The 19,915-nt window shown below is 37.0% G+C and overlaps 1 protein-coding gene across 2 annotated transcripts in view; it reads left to right on the top strand.

The window, feature by feature from the left end:
* The first annotated feature begins 326 nt into the window (after positions 1–326).
* Positions 327–19,915, top strand: part of btbd8 (BTB domain containing 8) — a 33,548-nt gene continuing 13,959 nt past the window's right edge. For both annotated transcript variants that reach the window (XM_026263496.1, XM_026263487.1), the window contains exons 1-9: positions 327–513; positions 1,824–1,982; positions 3,696–3,875; positions 4,033–4,166; positions 4,366–4,483; positions 8,180–8,269; positions 13,298–13,378; positions 13,502–13,598; positions 14,614–14,702. In XM_026263496.1, the coding sequence (XP_026119281.1) occupies positions 1,879–1,982; positions 3,696–3,875; positions 4,033–4,166; positions 4,366–4,483; positions 8,180–8,269; positions 13,298–13,378; positions 13,502–13,598; positions 14,614–14,702 (893 nt within the window). In that variant the 5' untranslated portion in view covers positions 327–513; positions 1,824–1,878. The remainder of the gene's footprint in view (positions 514–1,823; positions 1,983–3,695; positions 3,876–4,032; positions 4,167–4,365; positions 4,484–8,179; positions 8,270–13,297; positions 13,379–13,501; positions 13,599–14,613; positions 14,703–19,915) is intronic.

Below are 19,915 nucleotides of genomic sequence, written 5' to 3'. Positions count from 1 at the left end.
TAGGGGTATAATTGTTTTGGTTGTATAATTGGCCACATACCTTTAAAAGTGACCCTGTTGCACGTTAATAAAGCTAAAATGAAAACAAAGCACAGTTTGAAACAAAGAAAATACCTGTAAAACTATGTCTAGATTTGAAATTAATTCATTCAGTTATTTATGTATTTATTTATTTGTTTGTTTTTTTCTCAGTTTATAATTTGGTTTGTCGCTTGAAAACCTTCGTTGAAGTTCGTTCAACTACAAATCTAACTCCCTAACCTCCTCCCTAATCTAACAACCTTCACCTACTTTGCAGGTCATGCAATTCGCACTTGCACCGCACGAGGGCAGCAAAACAGGTAGAAATACTCCCAACTCCTCGTGTAAACTGTGAAGGTTGTGCTAGCTGTCAGTTTCGCTTGGACTGCTTAAAATTCACTTTCTCTATCAGAATCATTTGTGGACACTAAAGTGCAGATGTGGATGTTTAACTGTGAGAATGTGTCGGTTCTCGGTGTGATAGCGCGTGAGGTAAGTGTCCTCATCCAGTTGTCATTGACAACACAACAGCCTCACTGATGATCATGCTTTTGAAATGTCATTGTGCCTCAGTTATCTGGTTTTTCCATCAGCAGGGCGATATGAATATGACTCTTTTTTTGTAGATAATTGTAGATAAACGTATAACGTTAGGTAAGAATAACAGAAACATTATCTATTTTTGGTTAATGACAGTTTAAAGGCTAATGGCTAGCATTCTGAATTAATGAATACAGATTCGCACCCTTTATTTAAACATTTAGCACAACAGCGAGGGATATTTGGAGTGATTTTGTGTAATAATTATTTTAAGATTGGTTTATTCAAGCAGGCGTGTTTTGATGGCTCTCTGAAATGAGAACTCGAAGGTGTGAATGCTAATCATGCTAACAGTGACAAACCAATGGAGATCAGATTTGTCCATCTAAGCTTTATAATATTAGTGAGACTTTTATTTGCCTCTTAAGAGCAAATAAACAAGACGTGTCTACCCCATATATAATAATATATAACTTTATTATTAAAATGCATAGTCTACTCTTTGCTGAACAATCTTGAATGTAGTTCAAGTCTAGTGGTCAAAGATCTAAGCGGCGTTCAAACCCCATTTAACAGAAGCGTGTCAGTCCTGAAAGATCTGCCAGTGCATTTTTGAAGGAATTTTAAATATTGTTTCATATAAATATTCATTAAATTGTCTCTGTTGTATAGGCCTACTTTAAAGCGAATAAAAAAGTAAGAGTGAAAATAATATATTTGAACGTTTTTTCACGTCCGGAATTAGGATATAATCATAGTCTTTATCATCATCCAAGTGGATTTTGGTACAATATAGTGCTGATTTTTGATATTATGTATGATCGTTATAATAATAATGATCTAACTAAGATATGCTACTCCCCTAATTTTCCATTTCTATAATAACATCAACATTATTTGGAAAAAAAAATATTTTACATGTGATGAGAAATATTGAGGATAGCATTCTTTTAGATAATAAAACTTAACTGTACAAACAAATAATAAATCATAAAAATATCATTTATGTACATTTCACATGGGATATATCTTTTGTCCCCTATTATTATTTAAATAACCCTTCTAAACTAAAACTAAACAATGACAACATAAATAAAAAATTAAAACCAAGCTCAGATTGATTGACCACATAGACTCATATATATATATATATATATATATATATATATATATATATATATATATATATATATACTTTAGAACACTTTTGACAAAAGCATCATTAGATATAATAAAGTTGTTTTTCCTGTTTCTCTCTTCAGATGTTTATCATCACAGAAATGTGCTGACGTATGGGCTCAGCAGTTTGGCAATAACATGTCGTCCACTGAGACTGCCCGGGAGTTCCAAGCTAAAGAGCGCAAATGCAGAAACCAGCTGAAGAAGCGATTGGCAAATGCTCTGTCAAGAGATCTGAACCGGTAATGATCATCTTTAAGATGAAAGACCTTGGTTATCATTTTTCAAAACTTGTCTGAAGTGGTCAGAGCCTGGAATATCAGTGTTGTTATATGATGCACTCTTAGCAACCAGCGTAGTCAAATCGAACTAACCTGCTCTAGTGTTTGCACTGCTCATGCCTCATGCCACTCCCTTCAGTGATTTCAGATGCAAACTCTAATTATTTGCTTTATGTGTACATGTAGTCTACCAATTAAAAGTGGAAGTAAAAAAAAAAAAGAAATCTCTATTAAAATATATATATAGAGAGAGATTTTTTTAATCAGGACATTATTTAAATATATAATTCCATTCACTAGTGTAGCATTAAAATAGACAGCATTTAGGGGAAATAGAGTCATTGTTTATGGATGCACAATATGCCAGTACCACACATCTGATATTTGATTGATTGATTGATATTGGATATTTAATTTTGTATGCTTGTTTCCTCTCTTATTTTAGATTTAGTATTTGAATTGTAATATTCTCCATTTATTAGCTGCTGCCCATAATAATAAAATAAATGTCAACTAAATTATCAGTATTGGGCAGAATTGTAATGTTGGTACACCCCTACTATTGTTCCGTTGAGAGATGAAGACCGTTCCATGCACCACTAGTCTTAGTCTTGTTTTCATAGTGATATCCAACTGTTGAAAGGTCGTATCCTCTTTTTTTTTATTTCAAACTGAAGTGCACTGTAGTCTTCAGCCATCTGTAAGCTTGTGGCATCACACTCTGTGCTGTAAATACTATTGATGAAACAGCATTTTTAGTTTGGATGGAAATGCAATTCCCTTCTCCACTTCTTCATCTCTGTATGCAAACATCGGAGGAGAGAGGACTGCAGTCAGACCAACACCCAGCACAAAAGCCTAGGGCTACTTAGGATTCTGGGTCACCTAAATCCGTCACACTGCAGCGGAAGATGCCAAAATGATGCTAAGTGATGTTGATGTGGATGTGAAGACTAGGGAAGAGATTTAATACTTTAGTATCTGTGATACTTAGTAATAATTATGGTGTTTTAATGTAGTAAATACACAATGAAAGCCTGTGTCACTAAAATATAAAATGGGCAACTGAGATATAAAGTTTCAAATAAAATGCAATATCAGTGACAGTATTGTAGTTAAAAAATAAATATTATTTAACTTTTTCAAGCTCCATAAAAAACTACCAATACCACTAGTTAGTCTTTATTTGCTTCTTCCTTTTTCTTTTTGCCTGTCTATGTCTAAGAGTAAAAATAAAGTAATTGTGGCTTTATATCTCACAATTGTGGTTTCTCACAGAGTTAATTTAAATTTTTATTTCTTATAATTTATACTGTATTTCATTACTTTAGATCTTTTTCATATTTTAGACTCAGTCTTCCTTTTACACTGTAGAACCTTATAGAATAGAAATGTATGTGTGTTAACTTAACAGTTCTAGTGAAACTGTAGCTAGGTGTTTTTAGATGAAGGATTTTTGTTTTCGAGCATTTGGCTGCATTATTTTTTTTTTTGCCTAGTGTACTTTGTGTATTATTCACACCTATTTTAATATTAGAAAAATCTGTAATATAGCATTAGAAAATTTCTCAGCAGTGCTGATTGCAGCAAAATAGCAATTAGTTTGTTTCTCAAAAGTAACAGAGCTGCTTCATTTGTACATGTTATTTTGAGGAAGATCTCTTTCTCCACCAGGGTGCTGCAGGAGGAGCAGGAGACTGACGTCACTCTGTGTGTGGGTTCTGCTGTTCGGCTGAAGGCCCACAGGGCGGTGCTGCTGGCCCGAGCTCCTCACCTCCTGCAGGGAACCGAAGCAGCGACACCTGTCATCCACCTGCAGGGGACTGAACCTGCAGCCCTCAAAGACTTTATACAGTACATAATGACATTTGCTGTGCTATTACTATAATTAATAGAATTCAAGTTGTTCTTGATCCTTTAAAAATGTCAAGCAAAACCATAGATCATTCCTGTACCAGTCTTGTGCTATACATGTTCGGTAACAAATCATATGTTGCGCTTTCTGTAACAGAAAGGTGTACACAGAAGACAAGTGCCTGGTCAAGGAGAATAGCACCTTAAATTTACACAACGGCCACTCGCTGGTAGTGAACGGCTCTGCTGTAGACGGCCCTGATGTTGACTCTCAGGTCAGCTCTGACCCTGGTAAGGACAACTATTCCAGATAGAATTTACATACTTTTTTTCTTCACCGATTTGATCCAGAAATCATTTCGTTCTTTATTGATCAGTTCTGCCCACTTGAGCTGCATCACTGCTAATGTCTGCTTTTGAATAGTAAGAGCCAGCATTACATGTTGTGGCCTTGTTACTCATTCTGATCATTTCTGTTTGTTTTTGTCAGGTTTAGAGCATTTCGAGCCAGCATCAGGGCTTGGGGCAGATCTCTTGGCTCTGTATCAGAGAGCTGATATGTCTGACATCAGCATCCAGGTGGCCGATAGAGTCTTTTCAGCACACAGGTAAAATCATCTTGACCACCTTTCTGCAGCTTTTGCAGGAATTAATAATTTGCTTGTAAATCTAGTATATTATTTTCAAAAGAAGTTTTAGAATTTTGGAAAATTGAAAACAAACATATTGTATAAAATCACAAGGTCAACAAATCTGTGACATTGTAACAAAGGACAGATTTCTTTCTTCCATTGAAGCACAGAATGCTCATTGAAACATTCTCAAAATGAATCGGATAACATGATCTTCAGGCTTTACTCAAGTTCATGCAGCTCAAGCAGGGGTGCCTTTAGATATCCAGAGGTCCATGGGTTACAGCGTTGCAGTAGACCTCTCAACCCCAAGTAAAAATGCCACTAGCCCATTAGTCAATTCATAGACATTTTAATTAGTGCTAAAGTATTACTAAATTCAAATTACATGACTTTTCGTCCTTGTTTTTCCATCTGATAAGTCCTTGATAACATCCGCAAAGGTCACTTTCGTTAGAGATTAGTGTCTTAAATTCTGTCTTAGTAAATGTGCAATAGGATCTATAAACTGTAATCGTAGTGGGTGATTCAAGTAAAATGATACTTTAATATTGTATCACATTTGGATTGATGTAAGATTCGAGGTTTAAGTTTGTGCGTCACATTAAATGACAGCAGAGTATTTTGAGTTGCACAGAGACTACAAAACTCACTGAAACAGCGCCGGTGAGAGACAGTGACTTGATCTCAAATCTTCAGATGACACTCTGATTATATCCACACCTTTGTATGTTACTCTACCCACGTTCAGCAAAGAGTGGCTCTCTTGCACTGTATGATGTTACAGAAAACTTGTTGTCCGGTTCTGTTCACACAGCAGAGCTTAGCAGAAATAAGCGTGTTATTCTTGAATATGTACAGATGTGAGATTGGTTATAGAAAGCATTTGTCACTGCTGATGATTCCTATTTGTAATGCATGGTGTGTCATGCAGCAAATAGGACCCTCTCCAGCACACTTGATAGCATGGTTATTATCAAACAAACAAGTCTGCCTATCACCCAAAACACAGTCTACCGTTTTTTTGGTAGACTAACTAACTAAACCAACTAAAATTTTCATTCATTCAAGTGTATTAGATTCTATTAAGTAATTTATAGAATGATTATTATTATTGAACTTTTAGTGTAGCTCTAAACATAACAGTCTAGGTAAACTTAGCCTGGACAATTATGCGCAAATGTATATATAATATAGCTTTGATTAAAAAAAAAATCTCTAATATCAGTCAATACCTAGTCCTGTGCCTCCTTAATTTTCAGTGCTAGAGTTTTTTGACTTCAGTGAATCAAGTTAATGTTGCTAAATCCTAAATTTCCAGAAGGTGGCAGAATTACAGTTTACTCCTTCATGATGCAGTAAAGGCGAAGCTAATCAGAAGGAAACTGTATTTACTTTGTTATCTTATTCTAATCTAGCAATGAAAAACCAAAATACAAAACATCACATTTTGCATACACACTAATCCCGAGTAATTCATCTCTAATGATATGCACATGCAACACAGGTCTTATTGGTGTAGTTTTCTGTCATTGAGTGTCTTGTGTCACCTTTGTTTGGTGCTGCAGAGGTTAGAGCAGTTGCCATGACCTGTTACTATAGCAACAGGCTCTCCCTCATCAGCAGCAGCCGGAAGCAGCATCTCTGCGGGACGGGTTTGGGTTGTATGGATGGAGAAAGACGTCTGCAGTCCTGATCAGTATGACAGGCTTGAGGTGGCTGCTGCAGATCTGTCAGTCTCACTGCAGGATACACAAACGGAAACAGCACTGCTAATCCCCGTCTCATCAACACTCGCTCATCTGTCCATGCATCTCCCAGGAGATGAGGATCGTCTTCTATCCTCCTACAGACACACACACATTCAGAATGAAATGCCATAGAATCAGCTGCAATTCATTATAAAGCAGGTACATAAGCATAATTTTGTGTTAAATAATTAGTCGGGACAGTTTGGGGTTGGTTTGTGCTGATGTGCTCGTTGGAACATCACGAATAGCTAGCTTATGAGTATTAAATGGACCATGTACAAATAATTTCAAATGACTCTTTTAAGTAATAATTAAATGATAACCTTAAAATAAAATTTTTGTTTAAATGACTTTTAAAAACAGCCATTGACAGCTGCTGAATTTTGTAGGTCAATGCATAAATCATAAATTATACAGTTTGATTACTATTGGTCAGGTCCGTTTTTTGAGTGAGACACTTTCAGGCTTCTAAACTACCCTAATGTAACCAGTAAATAGAACCCACAATAGCAGTTCTGCCCATTTGTGTGAAAAGAGGCATTTTGTTTTATCATTACACTGGAATGGATATCAAGCTGGGAAAGAGTGCACATCTGTGGGCTGTCTGACAAATGAACGAAATGGATGACAATTGGAGATGCTTCCTCTTGAAATAGATCCATCGCTGCCACGGTCCATTTCATCAATTCAGGACAAAATTGGCCAAGGCTAAAAAATGTAGACAGTTTTTTGTAAGTGCTATTTTGAGCCTCTCTCAGTCATCACTGTAAGAGCTGCAGTTTGTTCTGAGAGGAGACCAGGAGCAAGTGACACATTAGAGGAAAAAAAGTCTATTTATAGTGAATGTTTATGACAGCTAGAATAATAGGGCTGTTGGCTTAGAAATAGATAAAGGAGGACTGGAAGGGAGAAGATGTGGGACATAAGAGCAAAGGAAGTGTCGCCAGCTGTATCTAATGCTGCCTTCAGTCAAGTGCCTACATAGGGCGTCAGAAATCGTAAATAGGATTTGGTTCAACAAATAAAGAGTGAAGGATGTGCATTAAGTGTGTAAATGCATTACAGTATACATGCATTTGATCATTCTTGTGCTGCTGTAGAGGATGGTGGGAAATGTAGTTTGATAATACAAGCCTGTTGCCTCAAACTGGTGAGATCAGAACAGTTTTTATGAAAAGTTGAAGACTACTTCATGAAGAGTACCAAAAATGCACATTTGATCTTTAAAAAGTAAATAAAAAATGTAATTTCTACTTGCATACACATTGAAATTACTTTAAAACACCTCTTAAGTTTAAAACGTTTAAATATAAAGGGTGTATATATCCTCATGTGTAAGTCTGCTAAATGACTATAATTAATTAGGGTGACAGAACTCTCCTGATGTCATAATGAAGAAAAAGTCTTCATTAAAGGCATGAAATGCTTGATCGAAAACCCATATTAATTTCACCAAGACCAGATACATTACTGTTGTCATTTCCATACCATGCTAAACTATTCTTGTCATGATAAAAATATATTTGAACAAAATGACAACTTAATCATATTTGAAAATGGTATACAGTAAAAGTTTTTCAATCCCATATGAAGTCCACAGAAATATAAAATAGAACGTTTCTTTATCTTCAGAACAATTTTAAAACCTACTTAATCATCTCTCTAAGTTTTGAGATAGAGCCACAGTCATCAACCTTTTCTAAAATAATACTGAAATAAACCTTTACATCTCCTGGTCTTTATTTTCTTGACCTTTTTTCTGCATGCTCAAGCATAGCAGAAAAATACACACAAATACACACATGCACGTACATCTTCCAGGGCTGCTTTACAAATATGGAGCCAGGATAATGTGGTGTGATTTGTGAGTGATGGGAAGCTGATGTTGTCTGTGTGTATGTGTGTTTCTGCTTTCCCACAGGGCCATTCTGTGTGCACGCTCCGAGTATTTCCGAGCGATGTTGTGTGGCAGCTGGATGGAGAGTTTGTGTCAGTGTATCACTCTGCAGGGGTAGGTCATGCAGGACACCCATCAAAATGGGATAAATGACTACATTATGGTATAAATAGAAAGATCAAATACTCTGTCTTGCTTAGAAGGTAAAGTATGTGTACAAGAACTGGTATTTAACAAAAACTATATATTGCTCTAGTCAATTCTTCTTTTACCAGTTACTTTTACTAGGAACGCTTGAGGTTCAGGGCACCTATAAAATATTTTTTTGATACTTTAAACTGCAGGGCACTTTTACAACAGTTGATAACCATTTCTATTCACAAAACATTTACAGTTACATTTACATTTATTCATTTAGCTGACGCTTTTATCCAAAGCGACTTACAATTGCTATATATGTCAGAGGTCGCATGCCTCTGGAGCAACTAGGGATTAAGTGTCTCACAGTGGATTCGAACCCGGGTCTCCCACACCACAGACGTGTGTCTTATCCACTGCGCTAACACCATACCCACCTCTCAACTTAAGAGGTGATGTGTGTGATTTCACTTGTTCCAACGTTCAGCACGAGTTCTACCTGATGAGGATCTTCCAGCCTACCAGCTATCAATTATTCATAGCTCAGTCTGTGTCTGGGAAAACCAGGATACTTCGTGTAGTGTTTCATGCCAAGCAGTTCAATCCATGATGTGTGTAAAAATGAGACGTTTGTGGATTTTAGTCCATGTATGAGATTTTCTACTAAAAGCATTTACTGTAACAGAACAGGAGAACATAATACTAGTAGTTGATTTCCTGAGCTCTGACACAATGTCAGGAAAAAGTCATTGTCTTTTTATTTTGTTCATGTTGATAGTACATCATAGTCCTCCTCATCAAATCTTCAGAAGAGCTTGTTCTGATCTCTGATTCTGGCTGGTCTACAAGTGTATGTGGTGGCCAGAAATCCTCAAAGATTGAACCTTGGTTTTGCCAGGCTTTGCCAAACTAAATATGTCACACTCAATACCCATGGTTGAAGTGCCCTTGAGCAAGGCACTGAACCCCCAGTTGCTCCCTGGGAGATGGATATATAGCTGCCCACTGCTCCGGGTGTGTGTTCATTGGTGTGCTCACTTCTCACTGCTGTGTGTGTGCACTTGGATGGGTTAAATGCAGAGCACCAATTCCGAGTATTGGTAACCATACTTGGCAAATATCACAACTTTCACATATTATTATCCAATTGCAGAGTCGCATGAATGAAGACGCACGACAAAAAGCTGCGAGGCGCAATGGTCGAAGATGTCCATCTAGCGCATATTTACATTGAAAAGCCAATTATAAAGCAGCAAAGCTTTGTAAAGAGCTCAGAGTAATCATGTCATTTCCATAAAAATGATATTATTGCCAGAACATATTTACTGGGATTTTTGAAAAGGTCCTGTTCACACATGATCTATTAATGGTAACTTACCAGTGAAGACTGTATGTATGAAAGGGGCTAAACTCTTCCACTGCATGTGCTATAATTCTGAATTGTATTAAAAAAAAACCTTCATCTTCAAAAACAGTGTATGTCACTAGATTTGTAACATAAATCATTAAAAACCTTTGGCAAGACAGGAGAATACGTCAACCTATGTCTAAATATGCCATGTATTGTACATCACAATTTCAAAGTAAAGGTTTCTGCATGTGCCCAAATATTAAAATTTTAAGTGTACATAACATACACAGTTTCACCTAATCTCATGTTAATCTTAGTACCCATAGAGTAGTACTGCATCCTTCATATATCCAAAAAGTCTTTAGTTTTATTATATTTCTAAAAGAAAATTACAGCTTTGTGATTCTTTCTGGAAAGAGCCGAGCTCCTGGATTTTTAAGCGCGTTGATGTGCACGGTCTCATTCTCCTCTCGTCAAAGTGTGTGCACAGGTGCACTGTTCCTGGAGAAATGCTCATATAAGGACTTCCGTTCTCGTCTATGTCATTAGATCCACGATCGAAAAAAAACAGCCGAAACTTGTACCAACCCGGAAGTAAGATTTGTCGTTCTTCTAAATTATTATTTTTTTTTAACTTTGGCCATGTTTAGCATGAGAATCCATCTCTTTAACATTGTAGCGTATCAGACCCGAACCAGACATATTAAAGAGTCGATCAGGACTGTGGTTGAAACACGAGCCAAATTCCTGCAAAAAGGAAGTTGTAAATCATTCCTAGTGCCACAAGTCAGAAGCAAGATAACCAAGAAACCAACTCTTTCACAGAACAGCTTCTAATTAGCACCATGAGAATAATTAATGACAATTTCAATTCGGAGAAGAGATTGTCAAATTTGGGGCAAGTGATCGAGATGCAACACCGGCCATCACATGTAAACCCATGAGCGTAATAAACAAAATCCTTGGATTGACACCCCCCCCACCTAGCAGAACCAGACTGAAATTCCTAAGGGGTCCTTTCAACCTCTGGTCCCTACAGAGTATCTTTATGTCAGAGAATGGCACAAGAAATGTCTTTTAATTAACTCAAAAGGACTTATAAATGAATATCAGTCCATTGCTTAAATCCAAATTAATTTATATGTAACCCACACATTTGACTATCAAGTTTATAATCACTTATTGTGTATGTTTTTTAATAACTATGAGATAGCTTAAGGATTCATGTTTTGTATGTTTGTGTTTCAATCTGCTTGCTTGAGACTTTCCTGACCATCAGTTATTTATCAAATGTATCATATTCTTGTTATAGGATCATGTCCAAAATTTTACCTTGCAAGAGTGGGAAAATTCGGACCACATGCTTGATAAGATAACATATGATTTATGATACCCAGAGACAAAGACAAAGACAATATTTAATTGGTCAAGACTACATTTGAGGTGTGGCCAAAAGGCCAATTTAAATACTCAAGACGCCATCAAATTCTACTTTTAGTTTTTTTGCTTTGCGCTTTACTTTTAGTCATGCTTTTAGTCATCACTGTTAGCGTTCTTTGAGTGCGGTTCCAGCATGCTTCTGCCTGCACGCCTGCTGCTACTTAGCCACGATGAGAAGAAACACCACCTAGTCTCGTCAAACTTTACTTCTGTTCTTTTAGTTTCTTTTCTTTTCTTTTCCCTTTGAGAGTTTCGTGCTCGAGAGTTTTTGAGTTAAATTTTTTAACGCCGTGTCTCCGAGTCTGACCTCGAGTGCCCGTTCAACTTCAACCAGCCCACATAACTCCGCATCCTCAGACGACACCCAAACACGGGCTTCCCAAGACGTCACTTCAATGACTACTGAACTTCCAGCCAATCAGCAACCTCGGGAAACCCCCTTTTCAACAACAACAAAGGGAACCCCTTTACACAGGCAACGCAAGTACCCTCCAGACTCAAATCTATACTGGTGTATCTAATATAATTTTAACCTCATTGACGAACTCAATGCGATGGTTAATTAAGCAATTGATGGCTGTTCATGTCTATGTAATTTCACGTATTGCTGTAAATTTGGGACTTCACATTTTCATTCTCTTAAACTCATTCTTCCCCCTAACTTTCGATCTTCTTGCAACTTGTGTGAATGTGTGAGTGCGTGTGCTTATGTGTTAGATTAGTTTATATATCTTAGATTTATCTAATAAAGCCTTATTCATATTGAAAAGAGAAGTATCTTGTGTTTTGTGCTTACAAGTTAATGTCTTAAACTGCCGATCTTGTAACTGTGCTAATTAATAGTGTTTTCACTATAGTTTGGGTATTAATATCCAGCGCAAATGATTCCCTTTGAGCTAAATTGACGGGTTTTCCTTATAACACTGTGAACAACTCTGAATACACGAAACACCATTGTACCCCCCCTTTAATGGATTTAAACATAGTTTTATCACGCTCAAGCAAAATAGTTTATTTGAGCAAATTATTATTGCCTCATCGTTAGTTTATATATAAATAGACATAGGCCTACTTGTAATATATCAGATTATTCAGTTGTCAAAATAATCAGTAGATTACTTGATTAACAAAATAATCATTAGTTACAGCCCTAGATTAGTTAAAATATAGAAAAAAATAAAACCGCATTGTTTTACTTTTTGTAATTAAAAGACAAATATTTTGTCATTTGAAAATTTCTTAAAAATAGTAAAAATATTGTCACATTCTAGTGCACCAAGTATCTGTATTTTGTCTCATCTAGTAAAATAAGTGTATTGTCACAGCCCTTGCATTGATAAGTGGTGATTACGATCATAATTTTCCAAATGTATGATGTAGCTTTCATTCTGCAGGTCAACCATATATTCCTGAAAAAGAAAATCAGTTTGAATAAAGAAAGCAATAACTTTGCCATAGTATCCTTTCAAATATTAAAGTTTTCACAGACTACGTTTACAAGCTGTTAAAATTCGGGTTATGGTCGGGTTAAGGTCACTATTCGGGTTTCTGAAACATTCGGGATAACCCGTTTACATGCGTGAGCAGAGAGAGTTACTCCTGTATACATGGAATGTGTAATCAGTCGCCAATATCCCGATGTAAACGGCGACGCACGGTTAGCGTCTGGACGTAAGACGCAATATGCGTCATTTCCGATTCTTCTTCCTGTATCCAAAGACTCAAAAGACCAAGATTCCTTGCGAATAGAACATGCGCAGAACACACATTTTGATGGGGATATGCCGAAACGTGTTTACAAGACCAAATATTCGGGTTAGAAAAGGGGTACCCCTGGTATAATATCCCGGTTTTAAAAAAACGGGATATGAGCATATCCAGGTTTTTGCCGGTGTTTACATGGCCGTGCGCGACCGGGTTATTGCTAATATCCCGGTTATGAACGGGTTATTGGCTGCATGTAAACGTAGTCACAGTCATTGCGTTGCATGTGCTGCCCCGCCATGCCCCGCCCCTGGAAAAACAGTTCAGGCTCAGGATTTTTTTTTTTTTTTTTTGCTTTAAACCATGAGCACATTTTGAAAAAACAACAACAACAAAAAAACATAATTATTAATAATTTTTTTTTTAAATTAATTAATTAATTAATTTATTTAGTGCTTGTAAAATGTCATGATCTGTTTTTTTTTTTTTTTTTTTTTTTTTTTTATCAGTCTGGGTCCAGATGAAATGGAAATTCTGCTTCATTTCATGTACGGTGCCATCGTAGACTTCCCACCAGGAACAAATGTTAGGTACGCACCCTCTGTAGTGACATTTGCTTTCTTCCAGTGTGTTAAATGCAAAAAAAAATGCAATGGTTTTAGTCAGATTTGGCAGGAATGTCAAGACGTATGTGTGTTTGTCTTTGATTTCAGTCAGGTTGTGTTAGCAGCAGACATGCTCGGCCTGGAGGGGCTGAAAGACGTGGCCGAAATGGTTCTGACTCGGGACTATTGCCGCTTTTTCCCCAAGGTAAGAGAGAAAATTGGGCTCACGGCACACACATTCAGTCTATTAAAGGTGAGGAGTGTAAATAGTCTTTGTTGTCAGGTAGCGCCAATAGTACTATCATCTTGTCGTTTATTAGCCTTTAGGGACACATTATGTGATTTGTATTTGTGAGCGAGTAAAGTCTGGGCATTGGTTCAGCTTTTGTAGAGCATTTAATTTGTCAGCCAAAATGGCCTTATCACTGTGTTGTGGCTTCAGACGAGGATTCCTCTCTTTTAAGTTGTCTGATATGGGTGTAACATCTCTTTCCTCAGCCGTATTTTTTCATATTATAATAGAAGTGCTGCAGCAGACTCACATCATGTTTACACAGCAAGCTCTCTGGTACAAAAGTAGAAGTGGGAGGCAGCACAAGTCAAGAAGCACAGTGTTTGACAGCCTTCTCACAATTCGTGAAGAGCAGTTTTGTTTGTGCTTCGGAGTCTCCATTCTCACTCCCACATTTCAAGAATGCTTTAAGACCAGGCTCGTTTGTGTCCTTTCAGCCAGTGATTTCATCCTACACAGAGATGAAAGAGGAATGCATTTACTCCCTTTACTCTTTGACTGAATGCTTCTTTGTGGAACCAAAAATGGTTCTTCTATGGCATCGCTGTGAAGAACCTTTTAAGCACCTTTATTTTTAAGAGTGTAGATGTCAAGATACTGTTTTCCTGTAGTGTTCACATTGGCATTTCTGTGATTGACCATACAATTTCACCATACAAAGAGCACAGTGGCTTTAATTTTCCCCTTATATCATGCATATTTTATAATTACCCATAAAAAGGCATTTCTCCATAATTTACTGGTAGGTAGCAACTTCTAAAGAAATTTAGTAAATTGTCAAGTTCTTCAGTTTAAGTATGATTTAAGTATGATTTCACTGAACTCTATACTGTATATTAGCTTATGGCAGGCTTCAGGCTATCGATCCACTAAAATGTTTGAGATGAGGTGTGAATATCAAGAGTCAGTCCCTTCTCCTTTTCTGCAGCCCGTTGATGGAGTTCAGAGATCTATACTGGAGTGCCTGGCCATTACCCACTCTATAGGCCTGCAGGATCTCTACTGCTCCTGTGTGAGGTGAGGCATTTTCTGCACTTCTGTGGATGCTACTGCTTTTAATAATGGCTTTTAAAATCACCCTCCATTCTTTTCTGATTGTACTGCTCCATTAAGAGTCATATTATGCAGTGCTTTTGTATAGTGCAAGTGAATCACTAAATAATAAATGACTAAATAAATCAATAAATAATACAGGTTCCAAAATGCTTTTTATTTCTGAGGTTATGCTTCTGTCCAACTGTGGATGCAGTCAGCTTTGCAGATATTTATGAAACATTTAAAACAATCCCATTTTCCAATATCAAATGTTAATGTTTGGCACAATTGTTAAGCTAAGAAAAATTGAAAAGTGGAGACTAGAATTTACCCACCAAAAAAAGTTGACCGATCCAAATCAGTATATTTTTTTTGTCTCTGTTCTTATTCATGTGCAAACTCTTACATCAGTATGCTATATCAATGTATTTTCATTGCATTTGCACCTTTGCATTAAATACCTTTTAATAGTTAATAATCAGTTAATTAATAATCAATCAAAATTTACAGAGCTTGTTGTTAACCAATATTTTTAAGGATAGAAAAAACTGTGCACATGCTTGGTCCAGTAATTAATTTGAATTACATTTGTAGTAAAGTATATGTGCAAGACACTAGACAAAAGTAGATTTATGTAGTTCTCTTGACTTGTTCGTACAATACCAATTCTGTTCTTCTCAATGCCTCAAAACATTTGCAAACCAGCAAAATTATATTAGGGATGCAACAACTAATTGATAAAAATTGATAATTATCGATAATGAAAATCATCAACAACAATTCTCATTATCAATTAGTTGGGTCTGCCCACAGTGCACGTACAACTGCAGCCGGTCACATCAAATTACAGCACTGAATAACACATTTCTATGGACAAAATGCTTCTACACATATTGGAGAAAACAGAATGAGCGCCTGCAGGAAAAGTATGTGATCGAAGCTGCCCAAAACCATAAAGAAAATTGTTATCTTTATTTTAAGCTTCAAGCTGATGCATTAAGGCTGATTTATACTTCTGCATTGGACCTAGGGCTGTTGCGGTTAAGAAATTTCCCCTGCAGGTATTATGGGTGGCTCAATAGCGCAATATGCGGTATTACCGTCGTTTTTTTTTTTTTTTTTACATACCTAATTTATCCTGATTTTGCTGCATACAAAGCTCTATCGTTGAGTTATGTAGCATATATTGTTGTTTTTTTAACTGACAGAGAGACACGTTTTTAAAACATTTTTGTTTGTTAAATGCCAAACAGCAACAAGAACATGCATTTTCCAATAATTCTAACATGTATTACACCTATTTGCGTTTGACTTTGGACAGCAGCAGAAATCTATACTGTACTATATCTATATGTAGCTATTCGCATCTCAGCTTGTCTATTAGACATTTCTTCCTGGATGATGGACCATCACCTTCAACTCAACCTTGCCGAGACAAAACTGCTTGTGATTCCAGCAAACCCATTGTTTCATCACAATTTCACAATCAATTTAGGCACATCAACCATAACTCCTTCAAAAACAGCTAGAACCCTTGGAGTTATGATTGATGATCAGCTGACTTTCTCAGACCACATTGCTTAAACTGTCCTATCCTGCAGATTTACTTTATTCAACATCAAGAAAATCATGCCCTTTCTTTCGGAACATGCTGCACAACTCCTTGTTCAAGCTCTTGTTCTGTCCAAGCTGGACTATTGCAATGCCCTCTTGGCAGGTCTTCCAGCCAATTCTATCAAACCTTTACAATTAATTCAGAACACGGCAGCGAGGTTAATTTTTAATGATCCAAAAAGAATACATGTCACACCTCTGTTTATCAATTTGCACTGGCTTCCAATAGCTGCTCACATAAAATTCAAGGCATTGATGTTTGCCTAAAAAACTACCACTGGCTCTGCACCCATTTACCTAAATTTGTTACTTCAGACTTATGTGCCCTCTAGAAGCTTGCATTCTGCAAGTGAACGTCGCTTGAATGTGCCATCACAAAGAAGCACAAAGTCACTTTTACAGACTTTTAAATTAAATGTTCCCTCCTGGTGGAATGAACTTCCCAACTCAATCAGAGCAGCTGAGTCCTTAGCCATCTTTAAGAATCGGCTTAAAACCCATCTCTTCCATCTTTATTTGTCCCTCAAACTTGAACACTCACTATTCTATTTCTATTCTTAAAAAAAAATCTAACTACCTTTCTAAACTTTTTGTATTCTATTTTCTTTTCATTAATTATGCAATTGTATGTCTGTGTGTATGTGTAAAGACCTCTAACACTAGCTTGCTCTATTCTTTTTTTATTCTATCTGTTTTCTTTATATTATATTATTTAAAATCCCATGCTAGGTATACTGTGTTAACCTAACCGAGACTTGTTATAGCACTTATATATCATTGCTCTTTTTGTTGTTTTTGATTGCTTCCACTGTCCTCATCTGTAAGTCGCTTTGGATAAAAGCGTCTGCTAAATGAATAAATGTAAATGTAAATCTAGACTGATTATCGCGCCACCATTGGCCCACCAGGACAGTGGATTCGCGTTGGAGTCGATGCACTCCTCAAGCATATAGCATGTGAGCTCGTTAGCTGTATGGGTATGGGCACTGACGCAGAGTTGTCTGTGACTTCAGCAGGTATGCCTGTTACTTTCACGGATGTATTTTACAGATTTCGCAAAGCCTTCATCTACTCCTAACTGTCGGCCGGTCTCAGCTGTTCTTTTTGATGTTGCTCTGCGACCTGATGCGTGAGGGGGCAGCTGTCCTGGACGCTTATCGTGAAAAACGCTTAACATGGCTTAATGTACTAAGACAGTGATATTAACAGACCAAACTCACTAAAAATCATACTAATAAAGTATACTAACTATAAAAAAAAATCAGATGAGCGCTGAATATGAATGCAACTGTAATAACACGTTAAGCCTTTTCCTCCCATAAAACCGTTATAACAAAACGCTTAATGTACTAAGACAGTGATTTGTAAAGAACAAACTCACTAAACATTATACTAATAAAGAATACGATGTACAAAAAAAAAAAAAAACAGATGATCCCTGAATATGAGTGCAAGTCATTTAATAACACGTCTTATGATGGTTTTCTATGGGAAGAAAAGGCTTAACGTGTTATTAAACGCGTTGAATTCATATTCAGTGATCATCTGATTTTTTTGTAGGTAGTATACTTTATTTATATGATGTTTAGTGAGTTTGGTCTGTTAATATCACTGTATTAGTACATTAAACCACGTTAAGCGTTTTTCACGTTAAGCGTTTTAGAATGTCCTGATGACATCAAATTAGATGTATTGCCACGTCACAGGAACCTTTTTGCAGCAAATTTTGCATATCGGCTCATCTATATTCGCTGGTTTGCCCTTTTGATTGGGTTGAAAGCCAAAATGTTCTCAAACTGGCGACGTGACATTAGGTTTTGGGACGAGATCGAGTGTCTCCCATCATTTCAGCCGGCCTATTCAAAACAAACAAGCACTGTAAAGCTACAATGACTCGCGAGAAAATTACAGTCGTAACCATATTGTATCATTAATTTATTTAACATTGAAAGCATGCACAGTGACATATTGAAAAAACAAGAAGAAGAAAAAAAACTGAACACTGTGGTTGCTGTGTTTGCTGCGGTTTCTGCGGTTGCTGTCTTTTCTCTGCAGTTTGCTTGTCAATATTACAATATTGCGGTTATCGCGACAGCCCTAGTCGGACCTACGTCGTAGGCTAAGCGTTAGTTTTCATTTATACTTCTGTGTCATTGTCTGGGTCGACATGCAGTACACATGCAAACGGTAGTCTGCACTACTCACTGGTGTTGCTGGTGTGACCACGGTATCACGACAAAAGCCGAAGAAGCGGTTCGTCAGAGAGGAATTATAAATAAATACCAAATCATTATTTAAAACTACAAAAAGGAGACAGCAACGGAACAGGAGAAGATGGCATTCTTTCAGTCTGCACAAGGACTTGTACCACAGCAGATCAACTTTGTTGGATGTGGACAACTAATGATATATAATGCTATGTTATATAATGAATGATAAGACACTTGTTCTTTGCTTTGTTTTATGTTATATGAGAAGGTAACATTAAAATAAATGAAAGTGCACATAAACACACACAAAACTCAATTACATTCGGAGTAAAAGTTGCCTGGAATATAAAAACTCAAGTAAAGTTCAGATACTCCTAAAAAATAGTTAAGTACTTTAACAAAGTATTTTCATAATCGGGAGCTTCATCCCGACAGTTAATAATGTATTTAGTTTTACCGTCAGTCCAAGCTCTCTCTCTCTCTCTCTCTCTCTCTCTCTCTCTCTCTCTCTCTCTCTCTCACACACACACACACACACACACACACACACACTCACTCGCGACGTGCAAAACTCTGCATTGGAACATTCAATAGCAAATACTTAAACTAATAACAAAACATACTTACAGTAGCTGATTCAGAAGCACCAGATTGTCGTAGCAAAGTCAAAATTACCTCTTCTCCTAGGTTCACAAAACGGTCGTCCATAAAATGTGATGCTGTTCTGTTGTAAGTCCTCTTGATTTAGATTCCTAAATGCATCTACTTTCGTAAGGCCAAATAAAGTGCTTTTGCTTTCACCTAGATACACACAGCATCTCCCTGACATGGCTGCTTCAACACTAACTGCGGTTACTGAAACCATGCCTTCTTTCTTTGCGTGAACATTTGGGCGACATTCTGCAAATATATCCACATAGTGACGTAGACATGTGGGGGCGTGTTTGAATGAGCCATTTTAGGGGGGCGTGGCAGAGTCTTAACTTTGATAAAGAGTATCTCTTTGGATTTGAGACTTTAGTCTTTGCAACGTTACAGATCTTCTTCATGCATCAAGAGCCTGTAACACTCCAAAGAGATAGGAAAAAATTAAAATCGCATCATATGACCCCTTTAATTAGTTGGCCCTGTCATTGAATTGTCTTTGTTGTAAACTCAGCGCACTGCGGTAAAGCAGCTCAGAGAGGCATGTTAAATGTAGGTCGGGATTTTTCCAGTGCCTCAGAGATAGAAAGAGAAAGACTGTGTGCGTGTGTTGGTTCTGTGATGTTTTTGGTGCTGCTTCTGCCGTGGGTAGGAGAGTGAAGAGTCACGCATCAGGATGATAGGCTCTCAGTACAGCATCAATGATCTGATGGTGTTAGATCAGTG

Source organism: Carassius auratus, chromosome 6, assembly GCF_003368295.1.
Source record: "Carassius auratus strain Wakin chromosome 6, ASM336829v1, whole genome shotgun sequence".
NCBI classification, from domain to species: Eukaryota; Metazoa; Chordata; class Actinopteri; order Cypriniformes; family Cyprinidae; genus Carassius; species Carassius auratus.
This window is presented reverse-complemented; position numbering and strand designations above follow the sequence as displayed.